This window comes from Anabrus simplex, chromosome 6, assembly GCF_040414725.1.
Source record: "Anabrus simplex isolate iqAnaSimp1 chromosome 6, ASM4041472v1, whole genome shotgun sequence".
NCBI classification, from domain to species: domain Eukaryota; kingdom Metazoa; phylum Arthropoda; class Insecta; order Orthoptera; family Tettigoniidae; genus Anabrus; species Anabrus simplex.
This window is the reverse complement of record NC_090270.1, coordinates 173,967,375-173,987,170: the sequence shown is the minus strand read 5'-3', so window position 1 is coordinate 173,987,170 and position 19,796 is coordinate 173,967,375. Positions and strand designations below refer to the sequence as shown.

At 41.4% G+C, this 19,796-nt stretch overlaps 1 protein-coding gene across 1 annotated transcript in view; it reads right to left on the bottom strand.

Annotated features, from left to right (window-relative positions):
* Positions 1 to 11,253: 11,253 nt before the first annotated feature.
* LOC136876261 (facilitated trehalose transporter Tret1) overlaps positions 11,254 to 19,796 on the bottom strand; it is a 134,691-nt gene continuing 126,148 nt past the window's right edge. The window contains exons 6-7 of the mRNA XM_067150066.2: positions 17,355 to 17,768; positions 11,254 to 15,839 (exon numbers count right to left, since the gene is read on the bottom strand). Of these exons, the coding sequence (XP_067006167.2) occupies positions 15,325 to 15,839; positions 17,355 to 17,768 (929 nt within the window). The 3' untranslated portion in view covers positions 11,254 to 15,324. The remainder of the gene's footprint in view (positions 15,840 to 17,354; positions 17,769 to 19,796) is intronic.

Below are 19,796 nucleotides of genomic sequence, written 5' to 3'. Positions count from 1 at the left end.
TTGTTTCTTATGTACATCGACAAGGTCAACAGAACCGTGAACTTGATGTTTGGACGTTCGTCTGATATTATCATACCTGTGTGTTACCTGTTCTGCTCTGTGACGTCACTTAAGTTCTTAATGTTGGATCTAATTTTACGTTCATTCCTGTTTTGTTCCAATAGAACAGTGATAGTAAATTGCATTAGAGATCTGTAATCCACAATGTAAACTAAACTGCGTCTAACACGGGAGAATGAAAATTGTACGCATTTTGTGAAAACGTTTGTCAACTCCAGCAATAACTACATAAGTGAGTTTTGTTCATCTAGTATTACATTAATGTTTCAGCTCAGTCTATATCTATCTATCTATCTATCTATCTATCTATCTATCTATCTATCTATCTATCTATCTTCTCCTTCTCCTTCTCAACCCTAGGGTTGGTGGGTATCTTGCATGTCTTCAAAGCGTTTCCATTCTTTGGTCAACAGCTTCAAGTGGCAATAGATGTGCTTGTCTTTAATTGTGTCTATCAATTGCATTCAAGGTCTTCCTTTGCTCCTTCTACCTTCCGTTTTCCTTTCAAACAGGGTGGTGCACCAATCAGGCTGGACGAAGCAAACGAAGCCATTCTACCTTTGTTTACGGTGCCAACAAAGGTGCGTGTCTCAAGTTCTCGTTCGTGACTCTATCAGTCCTAGGAGTCAACGCCAGGACCACATCTCAAAGGCCTTGAGTTTCAATACTTCCGCTTTTCGTAGGGTCCATGTTTCTGATCCATAGCTTTCAACACCCCATACAAAACTTTTTACGAAGTGTTTTCGTACCTTTTGCCGATGGTCTTAGATGATAGGTACATTAACAAAACTCCCTTCGCTTGTGCAGTCCGGGCGTTTACTTCTGTCGCACATTTTCCTTCGGATGTGATCAAACTTCCTACATATTTGAATTCCTTTACTTGACCTATTTTTTCTCCACCCATCAGCACACTGGCAATTTGGCAATTATCCCTTGTACAGGTCTTGGTCTTCTTTTTGTTTATTCTCATGCCGCACCTCTCTTTTAGCAATTCCTTCATGTGTTTTAGTGCCCTTTCCATATCTTCTTCATGTTCAGTTATCTGTGTGATATCATGTGCAAATCGTATGCTACTGTACAGTTTGCAATTAATATATATGCCATGATTGTTGGTAGCTAAAAATTCCTAAAAATAACAATGGTGATAATCCACATCCCTGTCTTACGCCGGTTACCTTTTATTGCTTCCACTCTTTGTTTGCCTATCAATGCTATCTGGTTCTTGTAAAGATGGTAGAGTATTCTTCTGTCTCTGTCCTAGAGATTTTACGGTAACGATTCTGAAGAATGGTTTCGCGTGTGCCTCTTCCCTCCCTAAATCCAAACTATTCTTCTGTCTATAGTATCAGCATATATAATTCTATAGTAATGTCCTAAGTTGTTCATGGTGTAAGTGAACAGGGAGAAGATTAATGAATCTTTCTTTCTTTCTTTCTTTCTTTCTTTCTTTCTTTCTTTCTTTCTTTCTTAATCCGTTTACCCTCCAGGGTTGGTTTTCCCTCGGACTCAGCGAGGGATTCCTCCTCTACCGCCTCAAGGTCAGTGTCCTGGAGCGTGAGACTTTGGGTCGGCGGATACAACTGGGCAGGAGGGCCAGTACTTCGCCCAGGCGGCCTTACCTGCTATGCTGAACAGCGGCCTTGTGGAGGGGTGGGAAGATTGGATGGGACAGGCAAGGAAATTTTGTGAAATACCCTTCAGTTTCGGAGAACTGACCCTGATGTGGTGTAGTATTTACTATTTGCTTTACGTCGCACCGACATGACGATGGGATAGGAAAGGGCTAGGTGCGGAAAGCGTCCGTGGCCGTAAGTTATGTACCATCCCGGCATTTGCCTGGAGAAGTGGGAAACCACGGAAAACCAGTTCCAGGATGGCTGAGGTGGGAATCGAACCCACCTCTACTCAGTGGATCTCCCGAGGCTGAGTGGACCTCGTTCCTGCCCTCAAAAATATGTTTGTGATGTCCGTATACAAACGACATTTAATAAACAGTTACACACACAGAATAATTACGCGCTACTGGCTACCACACACAAGTCAAACTTCACTCACTCACTCACTCACTCACTGACAGCCAGATTTTGTTTCTCACACGTGAAATACTATGACTATACAATGCACGAGATATGTATAGTCTATAGTACAATACGTATATACAAACTTTAATATGTTCATGTAGCGTGCCTGTTCGCGTGTCACCTAGTGACATGCGTGGCATACGTTCGCCATCTCTGGTCTAGAGGCTGTTGGATCGTCATATACACTAGTGTAAAAGTTAAGCATAAGTTACGAGTAAGCAGGGCAACAGGAAATAGACCGAAAATCACACGACACATGCACCTACCAACCTTACGTGTTCGCTCTGTATAGAAAAGGAGTGTTCCCTGCTTTGACTAGCGGCGTAACCGCAAGGTAAACACAGCCAGTGCCTGCGCTCCATATTCCCTCAGTCGTGTGTGCCCTGTTATAGTGTGCGGCATGTAGTCTCGTGGTGAACATTACAACATAATGGCACAACGACGCCGTTTGGACCCCGTTTTGCAGGGTAGAATACTCGGCCGCCAGGAAGCAGGCAAGACACAGACCGAAGTCGCCGTATCCTTGAATGTGCCACAAAGTGTCATTTCCAGGCTTTGGAGACGTTTCGAGACATAGGAGTTGTTAGTCTTAGGCCGGTACCAGGTCGACCAAGGGTAACCACCCCACAGCATAACCGACATCTGGCCTTAACCGCCCGACGAAATCGGAGTGCACCTGTAAGACAATTGTCGGCGGAGCTTGCAGCCGTCTCAGGGGTCGCCGTTTCCCGGCAAACTGTGTACCGGGGGCTCAGTGGTGTGCGTCCCGCTCACTCCAGAACAGAGACGGGCCCGTTTACTGTGGAGCCGTCAACATCGAAACTGGACCGTGAATGAATGCGGGCATGTGCTCTTTAAGATGAATCCCGCTTCAGTTTGCAGAACGATTCCCGTCGCACATTAATGTGGAGATAATCAGGTAGCCGATACAACCACAGGAACATCGTGGAACGGGATCAGAATGGTGGTGGTGGCGTCATGGTGTGGGGCGGCATAATGTTGAATGGCCGTACGGACCTGCATATCTTCATGGGTAGTCCGAGGAACACTATTAAGGCTCGGAGATACAGGGATGAGGTACTGAGACCACATGTTCGACTCTTCAGAGGTGCGGTTGGTCCAGACTTCCTCTTAATGGACGATAATGCACGACCGCACCGCGCTGCTCTGGTGGATGTATTTCTGGCTGGGGAAGACATTCATCGCATGGACTGGTCAGCGAGGTCTCCGGATCTGAATCTTATAGAACATGTCTGGGTTACATTGGGGAGGTGAATTGCATCCCGTCAGCCTCCACCAAGGACCTTCCAAGACTTTTGCATTGCCCTTTCGGAGGAATGGGATCGACTGTCACAAGAGTTCTTGGACCTTCTGATAGAGAGCATGCCACGTCGTTGCGAAGCATGTGTGGCCGTTAGGGGTAACCATACACCCTATTAACAGCATATTCTGTTGTGTAAGACATTGCCAAGTTTTGTTAGCTGTTGTCAAAGGTGTACCTTAGCTATCAGAACCTTTCTGGCACTGTATTCTGGACAAGTTGTATGGCATATGGTGTGTGTGTCAGCTTTCGTTTTGTTCAGCAATCCGTCTGACATTCCTATCAGTCGGTATGGCCTCGTTTAGTGTACCAGTGTAGACACTAGTGTAGATCACCAAAGGTTATACGGTTGTAGTGGAACCGCACAATCCACATGCGGCGCAAAAATTGGGCATACTAGGCAAGATGAGAAGTGAAGTAGTTCACCATTGCTTTCATCACTGGGCTAGAAGGTGCTATTGCAACACGATTAAGCCTAACACCTTTCATAACAATCAGACGCAATAATCGTGCTCCAATAGCTCACATACCTCAGCAACTTCTATACTGTCAGAGTCATGGATGATACTGGGACTACCGGGCGAGTTGGCCGTGTGGTTAAGGGCCCGCAGCTGTGAGCTTGCATCCGGAAGATAGTGGGTTCGAATCCCACTGTCGGCAGCTCTGAAGATGGTTTTCCGTGGTTTCCCATTTTCACACCAGGCAAATGCTGGGGCTGTACCTTAACTAAGGCCACGGCCGCTTCCTTCCAACTCCTAGGCCTCTCCTATCCCATCGTCGCCATAAGACTCATCTGTGTCGGTGCGACGTAAAGCAACTAGCAAGAAAAAACCTTTTTCACATTGTCGTTTGCTGAACTTGCCACAATAATGGTTTTTCTGTCAATTCATAGTCTACGGGCAGGTTTCATCAAACTCCGTTAAGGATTAAACCTCCCATTAAACTACTTTAACGGGATTGTTAACAGAGTGGCTGTTTCATCAACCTTCGTTAACGCTAACGCATCGTTAAATTCTCTGTTAATTAAACGTAGCACCCCCGTCCCGTTAAAGTCGCTTAACGTCGTGTTAGGATAAAAAGCCTGGAAGAGATTTTGTGTTTCGTGCTCAGGTGCTCTATTTAGATTACCTTGAAAATGCCGAGAGAAAAGAAGTTCCCCGGAGAAGTAATCACATACTTGAACTCTCGGAAATGCAATTTTTGGAGCGGTACAGGTAATCTAAACCCGTCGTGAGAAAAGTGCTTGAAGTGATAGAAGAGGACATGTGCTTCCTAAGCTACAGTTAGAAGAAATAATTTTCGTTTTGTCACTGATATCCCCTAACATTTAAAAGAACATGTATCATAGATTTGAAGAGATTATTTTTAAGAGAGAGATTCGGTTGGGTGGAAACGTAGTAAGTAGTTTGGCCTATGCCGGGACTTTGTGTTAATGGCAGAGCGTGCTGGAAGCCTCCATTGTGATATCTCGGAGCTTGGAAGGGGTAGCAGCGAGTTCGATATGAAAGTGACATCAGTAGGGAAGAAACCCAAGAGGCTGAATTCCATGTGGGAAATACGAAACTGGATCAGGTGGATCATTCCAAGTATTCTCCCAGGATGGCAACGGCCGTAGCCATGTTGAAACACCGGATTCCGTGAGATCTCCGAAGTTAAGCACCATTGGGCGTGGTCAAGATTTGGATGGGTTTCCACGCGCTGTTGGTGGGCGTAAGGGAATGGAGGAGCGGAAAGGAACTGGCCACCCTACCGTACGTAACCTCCGACTCAGGCACACCTCTGTGGAGGTTCGGACCTGCCTTCGGGCAGAATACAACCTTACCTTACCTTATACTCCCAGGATGGTAGTATGAATCAAACTGCAGCAAAGCTAATGCAATGAGCTCACAGTTACGATCAATGGTATTTTGTAAAAACAAAGGTCATCTACCGGACGTAAATATCTTTTCTGTACGGGAGTGAAAGCTCGGTGGATTCGCGATAGTTGGAAGTAATGAACATGAATGTAGCGAGAATGACTGCAGGTAGACACAGGTGGGAATGATGACAGTGGGATACTCGGAATGACGAGATAAAAGCTAGTTTGAGAAGGAACTGGATGGATGAAGCTATTCACATTAACCCGTTTCAGTGGTGGTGTCGGTTGCCGGATATTTGCGGTCAAAGAGATTTGCGGTCACCGGACATTTGTGGTCACTGAGATATACTTGTGCCAATTCACAGGAATTCCCGAGCACTCACAGTAGATTTGCGGTCACTCCAGCAGGAGATGGGCCTCACTAGCTTAATCTCTGGATATCCCCGCTAACCTGCCTGGGCTTCTACTCGCTCACTTCTAGAAAAACATTCTCTCGCACGCATTATTTAGAGAAACAACGTCTTAAAGTTGACACATTGTTGAAACACGATTAAAAACGGACACTTATTGCGTTTCATGTGTGATAAAAAGAATATTACAATATTATTTGCACATTCCAAACCTAAATGACCTAACGTGAAATGAAACGAGGAAAATTATGGTTTTCTTGAATTTTCTGTAAGCCTATTGCTTATTTCATAAACAACCTCCATAGGCGAGTACACATAATAATTTGGTCGACTACAGTGATGACCGCACTTTCCCGGAGGCAGATAACTCTCACACCTCGGCCCACACAACCCAACACAAACTCATAACCGGAAATGTCCGTGATTTTGTGGTAACCGAAAATTTCTGAGACCTCGACCGATCCAAGCCGGGTACAAACACAACCTCAGTGACCGCAAATGTCCGGACATCGTGGTGTCATGTGAAGTGAATGGAGTAAAATGGAGTGTAATGGACTCTGTCATGGCAGGTAAGAGGAGTAGATGCAGACGGGGACGACGATAGTTAGATTCAGTTGTCAGTGATGTAATGATAAAAGTTGTGGAAGTAAATTAGGGCACAGAGCTCGTAGGAAATAGAGGATTGTGGAGACTCATAGTAAACTCACAAAGGCTTGCAGACTGAACACTGAAAGGCTTAACAGTCTATAATGAAGATGGATCGGGTGGCTGCAATTAAATTTTCCCTAATTAGCCTTCGCTATGTGAAAACGAGAGATCGAATGGACAGGAAAACTTAAAATGAATATTACTAAGAAAAATAGTGAATAAGCAATCCCAATGACACACTTTTAATGACTTGTCATTTCATACAATTTCCCTGTGTATTTTTTGTAAACATAGCGTCTGTCACACCACAAAATGGTGTTCATCTGCATCCAGGACAGCCTGAAAGCGTAGAACAGCTTATAGCTCGGCTGCGTGAAGCGACTCCTTGACACGCTTATCTTCAGATAGGCACATACGGGAACCCTGCCTTTCAGGTACGGTGAACCGTACAAATCTTGATATTATTCTCACCGAGTTTGCTATGTAATCCCCCTATGGGTGGGGGCGGTAGAATAGCACCCACGGTATCCCCTGCCTGTCGTAAGAGACGACTAAAAGGGGGACCAGGGGCTCTCAACTTGGGAGCGTAGGTTGGCGACCACGGTTATCCTAGCTGGTCCCATTTATTTGCGTCAAACTCCTCGCTTTCATCATTCTTATCCGACCTCCCTTGGTCACCACTTGTTCTTTTCTCACCTCGACGCCATTAGGTTTACGAGGTATAGGGAGTCTTTCATTTTCACGCCCTTCCCTTTCTTTTGCCAACAACTTTAATTTTACTGAGAGAGTTAGCTGTGCGGTTAGGGGAGCGCAGCTGTGAGCTGGCATCCGGGAGGTAGTGGGCTCGAAGCTCACTGTCGGCAGCCCTGAAGACGGTTTCCCGTTGTTTCCCATTTTCACACCAGGAAAATGCTGAGGATGTACCTTAATTAAGGCCACGGCCGCTTCCTTTCCACTCCTGCCTTTGGCGTCGCTTTCCTTGCTTACCCTCTGGTCGTTTCTCCATCACTATCCACGGTTTCCTTTCATCTCCTTGATTCCCTCTTTTCATCTGTTATCTTACTAAGCTGACTATCAGGACACGGTGGTTTATTTCTGCTTCTAGTCTACTCCACTATATCGGTGCTAAGCCCGAGGTCCACCTTGCAAGTGACGGGGAAGCGTAATACCTCGTTAAAAAAAACCTGGCTCCATCTGGCCCGGTGGTAGTAAACTGTTTATGGGCCCCTGGCGAGTGTTTCTGGCGAAGATCTCAACAACTGTGAAGGCGGAGAAGAAGTACTTCGGTACGACGAATCTGTCAAAGAAGCCAGCTCCTCTATTCGGGGTAATTAGAACAGAACCTGCTCTGTTGTGGGTTGAAGAGCGATCTTCAACGGCTAGGGAGGAAACCCCTAAAATTAACTGACAAGCTGGTAGGCTCAGGAGGCAGCCCCTCCAACCGACTTGCCTGGTAGGCATCTACTTAGGAGAAATGTCTTATTTAGTGGTATGGCTTTGTAACTAGTGTTAACCTTCATCCGCTCGCGCGGACCGCAACTTGGCACCCCATCATGTTTGATCATTTTCATAAAATTTTCTCCACTTCACCCGCACCGCTTCAAAATAATCAGGACTGTAATTCTGACAAAACTTCACATGCACGGTTTTGACCAAAAATATTTATTAAATAATTCACAGAAATATTTATTACGTAAACCACAGACAACTTCAAAATGAATTCATTCCTTCTCATCTTTTGGATAGTAAAATGGTAACACATTTTCAGTTCTTCAAGTTTATTTTTTCTTAACTACCTCACCTAAAAACAGGTTTTTATAGAAAACATATATAAATTAATTCACATTTTTTACATTTCCTTTTAAAATAATAACACAAATCTGGAACTGTTACTTCCTCTTCTTCCTTCCCCAGTTCCTCCAGAATTCGAAGAATATCTTCAGAATCGCTATATCATTGAGCCCTGAACAAAAGAGTAGGTAACTAGGTCGGTAAACTCATCGTTAGTATTTTCTGGCAAAAACGAAGCTATATTTCAACTAAAAAATTAACACTAGTTTACCGAAGGATGACTATAATTCCGAAACACTAGCAAAAATAAGTAAATATTTTCTTATATATTCTTTTGAGGGGCGGAAAAATATTTGTCGCTTCCGCTCGCAAGACGGCAGCTTGACCGTACTGTACTGAGAAAGTAGAGAGTGGTGGACGGGCTTAAAATGAACTGCAGCTGGCGATGAGATAAATAACTAAGGAATACCTGCCCCTCCCAGGCCCTTCTCAGTTCTCTGGAGAGAAATGTGCGACACAATACAAAAATTCGGCCAATCTGCCGTCTGCGCGAGCGGATGAAAGAGCCAGTATATGAATAAACAAAGCTCAAAATAAATCGTAGTATTTCACAGGACCACATAAGCGTATTCACATCTAAAATGATTGCGGCTGTATCCGATACAGCCTATTCACGATATTTCTTTAAGTTTAGAATTTAAGCTGTTGTAGTGGAACTTGAAAAATGGTACTGTCGTGGAATCTTATGAACGGATAAGAATGATATGCAAGTTACTTCCTCATCCAGATCCTGACTTTTGATCGATCCATTGAGCTCTGCCTTCCAAGTCTTCTTGTTGGTCACGGTTATGAAGTCCAAGGTTCAGAAACGTATCTCCCCCCATCTAAAATATTAGACATGTCATTGGTTTATCAGTAAGGAATCCAAACGGGAAAGGTGTACAAATAATAATAATAATACCTTGTGATTTATTTATAAAAAATTGAGTTCATTTTATCATAAAAACTACAATAACAAGAATACAATATTTCTTTCATAAAACTGTACACAATTCCTTTACATTATTGTAAAAATAAATTTGCCACAACTTAATGACATTTGTATACGAATTTTCGCTCTAATCAACCTTTAACACGGAGTGAGAATACATTGGTGACAGGAACAACAACCCTTCAACAAAACAGCGAGGTAATACTCCTTTTGAGCAATAAGTGAGAACTTTAGTCTATGATAAGGGGACATTAACCATTCATCAATAAAGTTGTATTGAGAGCACGCAAAATCTTAACTCTCTAGAAAAATTCATTTTACAGTGATGAAACTTTATAAATGATAGGTGTTAGCTTTACGAAACCAGGATTGGAGAGATAGAATGTGCCTGGATATATACTTACCCTGGAAATGATAATGATAATATACCAAACGGTATGTGACACTAAAGGGCAGTTACTCATAAAGAAATGTTGTTTTATAAAAACGTCTTTGACTCTAATCATTACGTACTGTACATCAAATTAATGGCAAAATCTGCTCATTAATATTATAAGTAACATTTCTAAGTCCATTAACTTGTGTATGAATCCTAATCAATGAAAAAGCAATAGTTTTAACATTTCAAAATTGAAAATTTGAACTCCTGTTTCAAAGAATTGTTTGCAAGGTTGTAAAATGAAAATCTGAGATATGTAAATACTCATTTTGTAATACAGAAGAATGTCGTATGCTATAGAAGCGTACAAATCCTACCACAGTGTTGTCAACATAACTCCAAATTTCCAGACAAGCAAAAACAAATTCAACTCAACGTATGTTAAAGAATAAAAGTAACCCACAAGTTGTCAGAAGTGACCCTATAATGAGTGGTGGCCCTTAGTAACCTCTAAAGACAATATGCGCGCCTTAACGTGACATTCTGGATGTTGCGAATGAGTCGTTACCGATTGTGATACCTTATGAGTGACAATTGCGAAACGTGCCAATTCTGAGGTTGATTAACTCGGTCAACAAATATTCAAGACAGGCCCTACATTATTTTTTTAAGCTATAAATCTTTATTAACATCAGCGTTCTGTTTCAGATTCTTTGTACTACATTTTCCTGCATTGTCTTTTTGCTTGCTCCTTCCCTTCCATATTTTCATACTTTTCTTCTTTCATATACGTTTTACTCTCCTTACTCTCTTCGTTTCTCCTTCACTGTTCCCTCAGAACATCCTTCATCAAACCGTGTCATACCATGTTGAAAATGTTTGTGAATTATGACGCTGCTCATAATCGGAACGAAAAATATTTTAGACTTTATGGATTCCTTTATTTTATCGGAGAAATAAAAACATCAAATTCTTTTCTCAATAAGTGTGAATATATTTGAAGAATAATGATGATAAATTTCATAAAATTCTATCACTTGTTTAAGGGAAAATGCACGCTAATAAATTATTGATAGCAAGAAATATAATATTGTAGAAGTCTGCATTTAAAATTTATTCTTTCAATTTCTGGTGTATTATTAGTTATGTCCTTAGAAAAGATCGTATGAAGGTTTTCTGAAGGTAAAGGCTTCCATTACCAAGTGGTATATAGTGGTAATCTCTGTACCCAGACGTTGTTGTCTCCTGAAATTAACCTGTTACTCATATCTGGTTTAGAGTGAGTAAACCTCAGGGACATGTACCCATCCTGAAGTTGAAGTCTCGATTCAAAATCTTTCGGCTACCTCACAAGAAATCGAATACGCGTTCTTACGGGTGTACTAAGAACACTTTTAATGTCTTGGCTAGGCAGCCTCGCCTGAGAATGTCATCGCAGTAAAATGCAACTTTCAAGAGATATTACGTTTAGTGCAAAATAATGTAAAATGGACTGATGTAGGTTAAATCCACCCTAAAAGACCAGACAGACAGCATTATATAGGGGAAGAATGTTAAAAATAAACATTTTATCTTACACAAAATAATGTTTCAGGGAAATAAAAGTAGGAATTCATGAGCAATTGAGACCTACTTTTGTCAGGAGTAAAATCTCCTTGGACTAGGAATACTAAGGTTGAAAATAAAATTAATGCACCTGTGCGTGCCTCACAGCATCACTTGGCTGAAAAGCGTCAGTATTCATGTGGAGACAGATATAGGCCTGAAAATCGTTTAAAAGTAACAACAAATTGATGCACACAAAAGTCAATAGAAATGTTGTTGTTACTCGAGAAGGAAGTTTTCAATTGATTGATGTGTTACGTGCGTGTGTATGGAGGAGAAATAGGTACCATGTTAGTTCACAATAGTCTTTGTGGAAGAGCCACTGTGCGAGAGCTTCCTATGCTGAACTCCTGAAGATTGCAGTTAACAATGCTTTCTACACTTCTTTATTTTTTGGCCACTCTGGTTAGTTCCTATGGCGCAGAATATCCATTTATATCCAACGCACCACACTACCAACCGCCCGAGAAATACACAATAGTAAATGCATCCCTCCACATAGGGTCGGTGTCAGCCAGGGCATCTAGACGTAAAACTGGGCCTAACCTCCTATGCTGTGCCAACCCCAAGTAACTGGAAAAGGGCCACAAAGAAGACGAAGGTATCACTCATCTCAATTTGTTTTCTTACGACAGCAAGTAGTTGGGCCAGACAGAAATGACAGACTGCTTTTTTTCTTACGATCCATTATTGGCCGAACTGTCGATGAAAGCGATGAGAAGTGAGCCTCTGAAGTTTATTTCAATGATCTGTGAGCCAGCCGGCGTAGCTCAGGTGGCAAGTTCTTGGCCTTCCAACTGAGCTCGCGTTTTTACTGTTGGTTCGAATTTAATAATAATAATAATAATAATAATAATAATAATAATAATAATAATAATAATAATAATAATGGTTTTACGTCCCACTAACTTTGTTTATGGTTTTCGGAGACTGGTTAGAGCTTTGCCTTGCCTTAAGCACAGTCGTTTATGTTGGCAGTAGTTGTGTGTGTCTGATGTATAAAATATTTCTCCTCAATTCAAAATAAGTAGTAAGGTACTTTCATAATTTTTAAAATGGATCCCTTCATAGGATTAATAATTCGCTGAATGGCCATCGATCCGACTGCCACAAAATATTATGAAAATGATCACAATAATGATACGTGTGGCAGATGTATTGAGAATTAAGGCATGCGCATTCTTAACAGAAAGGCTGACGCAGTGTTATGCAGTTTTTAACGGCCATAGCCGTAGAATATTATGTTATTGATATTATTATCACACTAAATGCAAGAGATGACCACTTGATACACTCAAATAAACGGTCAAAATTAATCCACGAGAATTGTGTTCTAACGACTTTCCACGTCATTTTCATAATTCTATTTGTTCGGGGTGTCGACCTAGAAAGACCTGTTGCCCCTACTTGCACCATATGTTAGGAACCTCCGTGTATTTGGAAATTGCAGAAGTGTAAAGTGTTGAATGTGAGGAAAGGAACGTTAAGGACGACACAAACAATTTACAATTAAAAACCCCTGACCCGGACGTGAATCGAACCCGGGGCCGCTGGGTGACAGGCGGACGCGTTACCTCCCACACCGCAGGGCCGGACTTCCACATGAATACTGAGGCCAATATTAAGGATCTGAGTTGAAAAACAATTTCTTATCCTTACCACTTACTCCACTGATCTTGCACACACGTGTCACTAATTATATCACGGGACTCCTCAGCTTTGTATCACCACCCAGTATTCTCGAATCAAACATAACTTTAAAATTCCATTCCTAAGACGTCATTTAGATATGTAATTCTTCGCAACTTGTTTGCTCAACACATTTCATTCCTGTCGCTCACAAATTTTCACTCACCACTATGTGATCTTCTTTAGAAATGTTATAAAGAATTCACTAAGGTAAGAATCAGTTTGACTAATAAACCAAGTATAAAGTAATTCCTAACTTGGAATAAATATATCGTTCATATGTTAATAAACTTCAAAGACATAACCACAAATGTTTGTACATGACATATCCTCAAAAATCTTAACAACTATAATAATAATAATAATAATAATAATAATAATAATGGAATGTAACTTCTCTGTTGCAAAAACTCTCATCAGAGACGGGGAGATTTGTACTCTTAATTCGTATCCCCTTATCTTTGATTAACACTGACAATGACAAAATACATTTCTATTAGAAATCTTTCTACATATTTTTCAGAAGATCCATTCATAACAAAATGTCCATCCTTCAAAATAATTCAACAGTATTTAGGAACTAAGTGAAGTCCAGGTTCAACAAGAGAATCTGAGGCACGTTTTATCCTCTACTATATCCGTACAGATGATTCGTTTAAAATCACTATGTCAATTTTATGTCACACACGTGTTTAATAGTGAATTTTTGCCTATATTCCTACTGCAGGCTCTAGTTTCACCATCTGACAAACCATAATTCATATGGATGCACTCCAGACACTATCATCACCTTTGACATCAACACACAAACGAGAGGAGGCGAATACCGATATCCTAAGTATTACAAACGACTCTGAACTAATGTCGTGTGAATTACTTCAGAAACAAGCTTTTCTCGGTCTTTCAGAGAGAGCTCAAATAAATACAACTTTAATAATGCTTAACAATGTGAATGTTACGTCGGAAGTTCTTATATTTGAGTTGGACTCTGGAGTAAGAAATAACAGGACATTTCCAAATGTTTTCTGATGTATGTTATGACTGGTGACAGTCACTAAATATAAAGTCAGGTTCCTTGGGATTATTCTGAACTCTCACTATTAATTCTATCAACCGAGTGATACCTACAGTATACCATAAATATTGTTTGGTGCCTGCACAAATTCTACTTCACAATGTTTAATTTTTCTTATTCCATACTGTCACAGTAAATTTCAAACAAAACACAACATTTAAATTGTCGACAGAATGTTCCAATTTTTATTTTCTCTTGCTGAAGAAGAAGAGGCCAGTTATCGTTGAGTGTTTCCTGTTTTTAAGTAGTTTAGATGGCATAAATTACAAAAATTACAAGAAGTAATTTTCCAAAGAATGTACAATATGTACAGTTATGGCCAGAATGCTCAGAACAACCACAGAATACTTCTTTGATCTCGGTGGTACTCAGATGACAGCTGTCAACATTATTCGCATCCGGTTCAAAGAGTGGTCCAAATGACATGTTCGTGGTGGCATTCCATTTCTGAATGCCAGAAACGAATATCAGCTGAAGAAATTTTTCATCAATCTATGAAGACGACGTTATGAGTCGTTCTATTGTACCAACATTCTGCATCGAATATCGAATTAGCTGAATGACAGTTCGAAGAGAGAGCAACGTTAAATGATGGTCACTTCCTTTCATCTTTGAAGAGACATCTCTATGGCCATACCTATTCAAGAGACAATGACGTCAAGACGGCGGGATTAATTTGCCTGAGCTCTCAGAGGACATCGGGGAATTAGGCTTAGACGAATGTCTCAATCGCCATGGAGATGACCATTAAAATTAATCTTGTAATCATGGCATACATAATTCACGGTTTTATGTTCACTTAATGTTGTACAATGTAGAAATATATGCTTTAAATTTCTTTTAGGGCACGACACTCGTATATTGCTATGTCAACAAATTAACTAGTGTTATTTAAAGTGAACATTTTCGACACGGCTCTGAATGTCTTCCGATTTCGATTTAGACGTGCCCATTACTACGGCTGCAGTTCTACATTAATATCATGCTTATCACTGGCATTCTTCAAGAAGTAGTGAAACATTTGGAACACCAGAGGTTTCAAACATTTTTATCTCAGTTCCATACCAAAATGATGAAAAATTAGGAGAATATATTCTTCATATCCGCATATTTCTGAGCTGATGCATTATAAGAAAATCACCTTCACGAAGCATTTCTTGCATGAAAAAGATTCGTAATATTCGTGGGTATAAAATCGTAGACCACGCATAAACTGACGGCTAGTTCTTCTGCCATCTCCCTGACATCCCTCAACACATTCCCTTTAGTTCTCCGAGCTTTGTAACAGAACACAGTTAACAAGTTTGACAAATTTACAAATCGATATCATAAGTCAACGTGTAGTCTGAACGTTCTCAATCTGAGCCTTAAATTTTTCTCCCCGGCATTCGAGACCGGTCTACTACACAGACGATGTCACAGGTGAGACTCAACGTCCTCTAAGACTAGCGCGGGATTGGCTGCAGCGTACTTGTCCGTGATGGGGATGTCTGCAGGAGCCACGTGGATGACCTTCTTCTCGTTGAGTAGATCGTGTGCCCCAGAAAAGTGCTGTTCTATTTCATGTAGAGTTCTGCCTTCTGTTTCGGGCAAGAGTAGATAGAGGAAGATGCAGCCCAAGAAGCTGACGGCACCATAGAACCAGAAGGTGCCATACAGAGTGAGGCCGCCCAGCATGTGGAAGTACATCTTGTTGGCAGCAAAGCCGAAGATGTAGCCCACCGACCCGGAGGCTCCACTTGCGACCCCTCGCACCTCTGCAGGATACACTTCGCCTATGAGGACCCAGGGCAGTAGGCGGATACAGAAGTGTGAGAGGAAAGCTGCTCCCAGAAGGAACGTCATGGGTACCCATGAGTACGGGTTATCGGCCGTCAGCTCGGAGTCCCGCAGCACGAAGGCGTAGGTCGCCACCACGACGAAACAAATACCTGTAACAAAAACTCATTGTCTCACTGTGCACCATGATCTCGTTTATCCTAACATAAGAATAAATAAACATGAAGAGATTAATTCATTAATTATATTCGGATATATTTCCTGATTAAACCAGCATATTCTAGGTATGTCTAGGATCACTGGAGCCACCCAGGCTCATAAGAGATTTGGCAAGCAGTTTAAAGCCCGATGCCCTTCCTGAAAAGTCATCCCGTATATATTTCCTGATTTTTGAAAGCGTTTGATGTTTCAGCGTTCAAAGTCTGTTTTAATAATGTAGGAGTCATTAGTCTATCGTGTCTAATGCACGAGAAATACAGATATGAAATGTTACGGAATAAAATAGAGATTATCTGGATTAAGAATTTAGTAGAAAGACCGCTTTAAATGGTAATATATTATAAAATGTATTTCATTCATTCATAAATGATAATTCTTCTTTTCCGGATGGTATCAGTAATCTTCTCTGCGTGGGTGTATAGTTCGTCGTTATGCCCTTTTAAAATATTTATTTATTTATTTATTTATTTATTTATTTATTTATTTATTTATTTATTCGTGAGGCATTTAAGTGCAGGTCTTCTTCCTTGCGTGCGTGTGTAATTATTGTTATTTTTTGTCTGAAACTGGAAAGTCTCCACAGAACTAACCACGTCGAATAGCCACCAGTAGGCTAATATTTCTTTCATCTCGGAACTATTCAGCTCCTGGTATACAACTTTTCCATAGACGTATGGTAATATCAATTTAGTTAAATTGTGCACGTTAAGTATATCGTCGTCCGCCTCTGTGGTGTAGTGGTTAGTGTCATTAGCTGCCACCCCCGGAGACCGGCTCTGCCACAAAATTTCAAAAGTGGTACGAGGGCTCAAACGGGGACCACTCAGCCTCGGGATGTCAGCTGCGTAAAGACAGGGAGGGGTTCGATTCCCATCTCAGCCATACCTGAAGTGGTTTTCCGTGGTTTCCCAATTCTCCCCCAATGCCAGGATAGTACCTAATTGAAGGCCACGGCCACTTCCTTCCCTTTTCCTTGTCTATTCCTTCCTATCTTCTCACTCATCCCTATCCCCACAAAGCCCCTGTTCAGCATAGCAGGTGAGGCCGCCTGGGCGAGGTACTGGTCCTCCTCTCCAGCTGTATCCCCCGACGCAAAATATCACACTCCAGGACACTGCCCTTGAGGCGGTAGAGGTGGGTTCCCTCGCTGATTTTGAAGAGAAAACCAACCCTGGATGTTAAACGGATTAAGGAAAAAAGAAGGAAAGAAAGAAAGTATATTTTACCTTAGAACTTTGGCCGTCATTTAAGGTTTCATATTGTGCGAGGTATTCGGAAAAAGTTTCGCTCCTGATGATATTATGTGCTGCAGATCAGTATTTCTAAAAAAACACATAGCGGTTTTTGCAGACGCAACGATGGTATCAAACTGCGATGCTTTTTCTCAAAGAAAAAAAGTATACCTAAATAGGACAATGCTCACTGAAGCCTTGGGCTGAGGTACTTACCATTCCCGATGGTAGAGACGAAGACGAGGGGTCTCTTCCCCGTCCAATGAATGAGCACGACGCAGAGCAGTGTCCCCGCCAGCTCCACCACCCCGAGGTACAGAGTAGCCAAATACTTGTCGATGGGAGCGCCCAGGGTGGAGAAGATAGTCACAGCATACGTCTGCAGAGTGGTCATTCCTGAGAAGTGGCCGAAGAAGAAGGAGGCTGACACCAGCAGGTAGGGCATCAGGAAGGTACGCTTTGTGTAGTTCCTCCAGCTACCCCTACCACTGCTACTATCACCAGCAGCACCCTTGCGTGAAGCAGACAACGATTCCACCAGATGAGCAAACTCCTCTCTCACGTGGGAGGGATCCACCCAGCCGCGTAACCAGCACAGGGACTTCTCTGCTTCCGGTAGCCGGCCCTTGGCTGAAAAGTAATTTAAAAACTGTCACTTTCACGTGATCACTGGAAAAGAATGAACAAATTTGGCACATATGGTATCCAAGTGAACAAAATATGTTTGATGGGAATTCATCACTATTGTTAAAAAGAATTGAATTGACGCCAGAATCTCACATTTGGACAAAGAAACTATTGGAAATAGAACAATCGTCACGCTCACCTACTTTGCCTCTCGTAAAAACTATTCCTCCTATTGCTGGAAAAAATGTTTTATCGTTGTTCATTCCTCCAAGTCTAAAGTACCTTTAAATTGGTAACTGACGCTAACTTGAGTGGTCAAATAGATACTAGAGAAGAGAGAAGTCATGATCAAATATTATTTCTCTCTTCCTTGAGAAGAACCTTAGATTTTCACCACCACTACTACTACTACAATTAGTAGATAACAACAAACACCATAGTTGTGGACCTTCACAACCCCAAGTAATTTGAGAGCATAAACAGTCAGGAGGCTGTGATTAGTTAGAAGCAATGCTTTTCAGTGTCATCCCTTGTTCTCTTGTTCTTTTGTGCTACCGTTATTTTTGTTGTATTACACGTCTGCACTGTAACTAATTTTGACTGTGGTTGGGAAAGAACCCCTTCGCTCTGTATTAAAAGCATATTAACTATGTGAAAAAGGCATTCATAATGGCTGTGGATAACAGGTGAATCTACCATTGTAATTCCCCTAGCTTGAAGACCTTCACACGGGTCTACGGTAATGTTCCTATGTACATATATAAAATCTGAATATTTAACGCAAAATTGTGAGAAAACCGCAATACTAACGCCTATGTATTACACATCAAAAGAAATGTCCCCATCTCAGGATTACTAGAATATTATGGGCCGATAGCAGAAACGATGACTAGTTTTAAGCCTTAGACAAGGTCTACCTAAACAACGTCTAAATCCAGCACGATCTTCCATTGCGTAAACAATGTTCAGCCGGTGTTTAACTAGACATCGTTTAAAGTTTCAATATTGGTTTGAAAATTAAGATAGAAGTATACTTCATGCAACTCTTTGCTTGTCGCCACCAATGAAATTCGTCGGTGCGTCGCCGAACTCCAGTCAGCTGTTTGTCTTCCTACACATTACTCACATATGGCTAAGCATGAGCATGATTTGCTCAAGATAATATCGTGGAAATTAAATCTCATACTATTATCGACACTACAGCGACACGCCACCGTATGGGCAAGTGTAGCTTTGATTATAGCATTGTTACGGTGAGGGCTGTTATTATGGCCTGAGGTCCTCCTCTTTAAACAATTATCACCACCATCACCATCACTTGTCTTTTCCTATCTCACAGTTGCCGAAAACTTTTCTGAATTAGCGCGACGATTATATATATATAAACCACATGCAACCTACTTTTTAGTTTTCACTATTATGTTTGCTTACTTGGCAATAAATATAAGTGAATCCCTCCCGGTTGATGTATGTGACAGCCCTCTGACGATTGAGACAAGTAATTCCATCGAAGTGACCTATAATTCCATGGAAATTACCCCATGTATAATAAAATATATCGGTTGCCAAGAATTGTATTCAAGTTGACATTTTGTCAGTCTCAAGAATCAAGTCTATTGAAAAGCGAAATCTTATTTTAAGCTCTACCTCCCCGTATATTTCTCCGATTTCACAGCGGGCGACCCACAGAGAGGCCGTCGGGCTAACTTTTCTTCCCGGAATCGTCTCAACATGATAATACAAAATAGGCCTACATGTTTCATGGTACATAACCTCTGATTGTGCTTCACTCATCTCATTTGAGGTTAAACAATGTTCTCGGCAGTGTTTAAACATGGCCGGTTGAACATCGGTTTTAGACAGTGTCTAAGTAATAAATAACATCTCTGCAATACGGCAGCCATACTTAGGAATTGTTTAACCGTAGACATTGTCTAAACACCGTTTCTGCAATCGGCCCTACTTGTTTACGTATTTGCTTAAAATATTTATTCGAATATGATGCTTAGATCAGTGCAGTTAACTGTATCG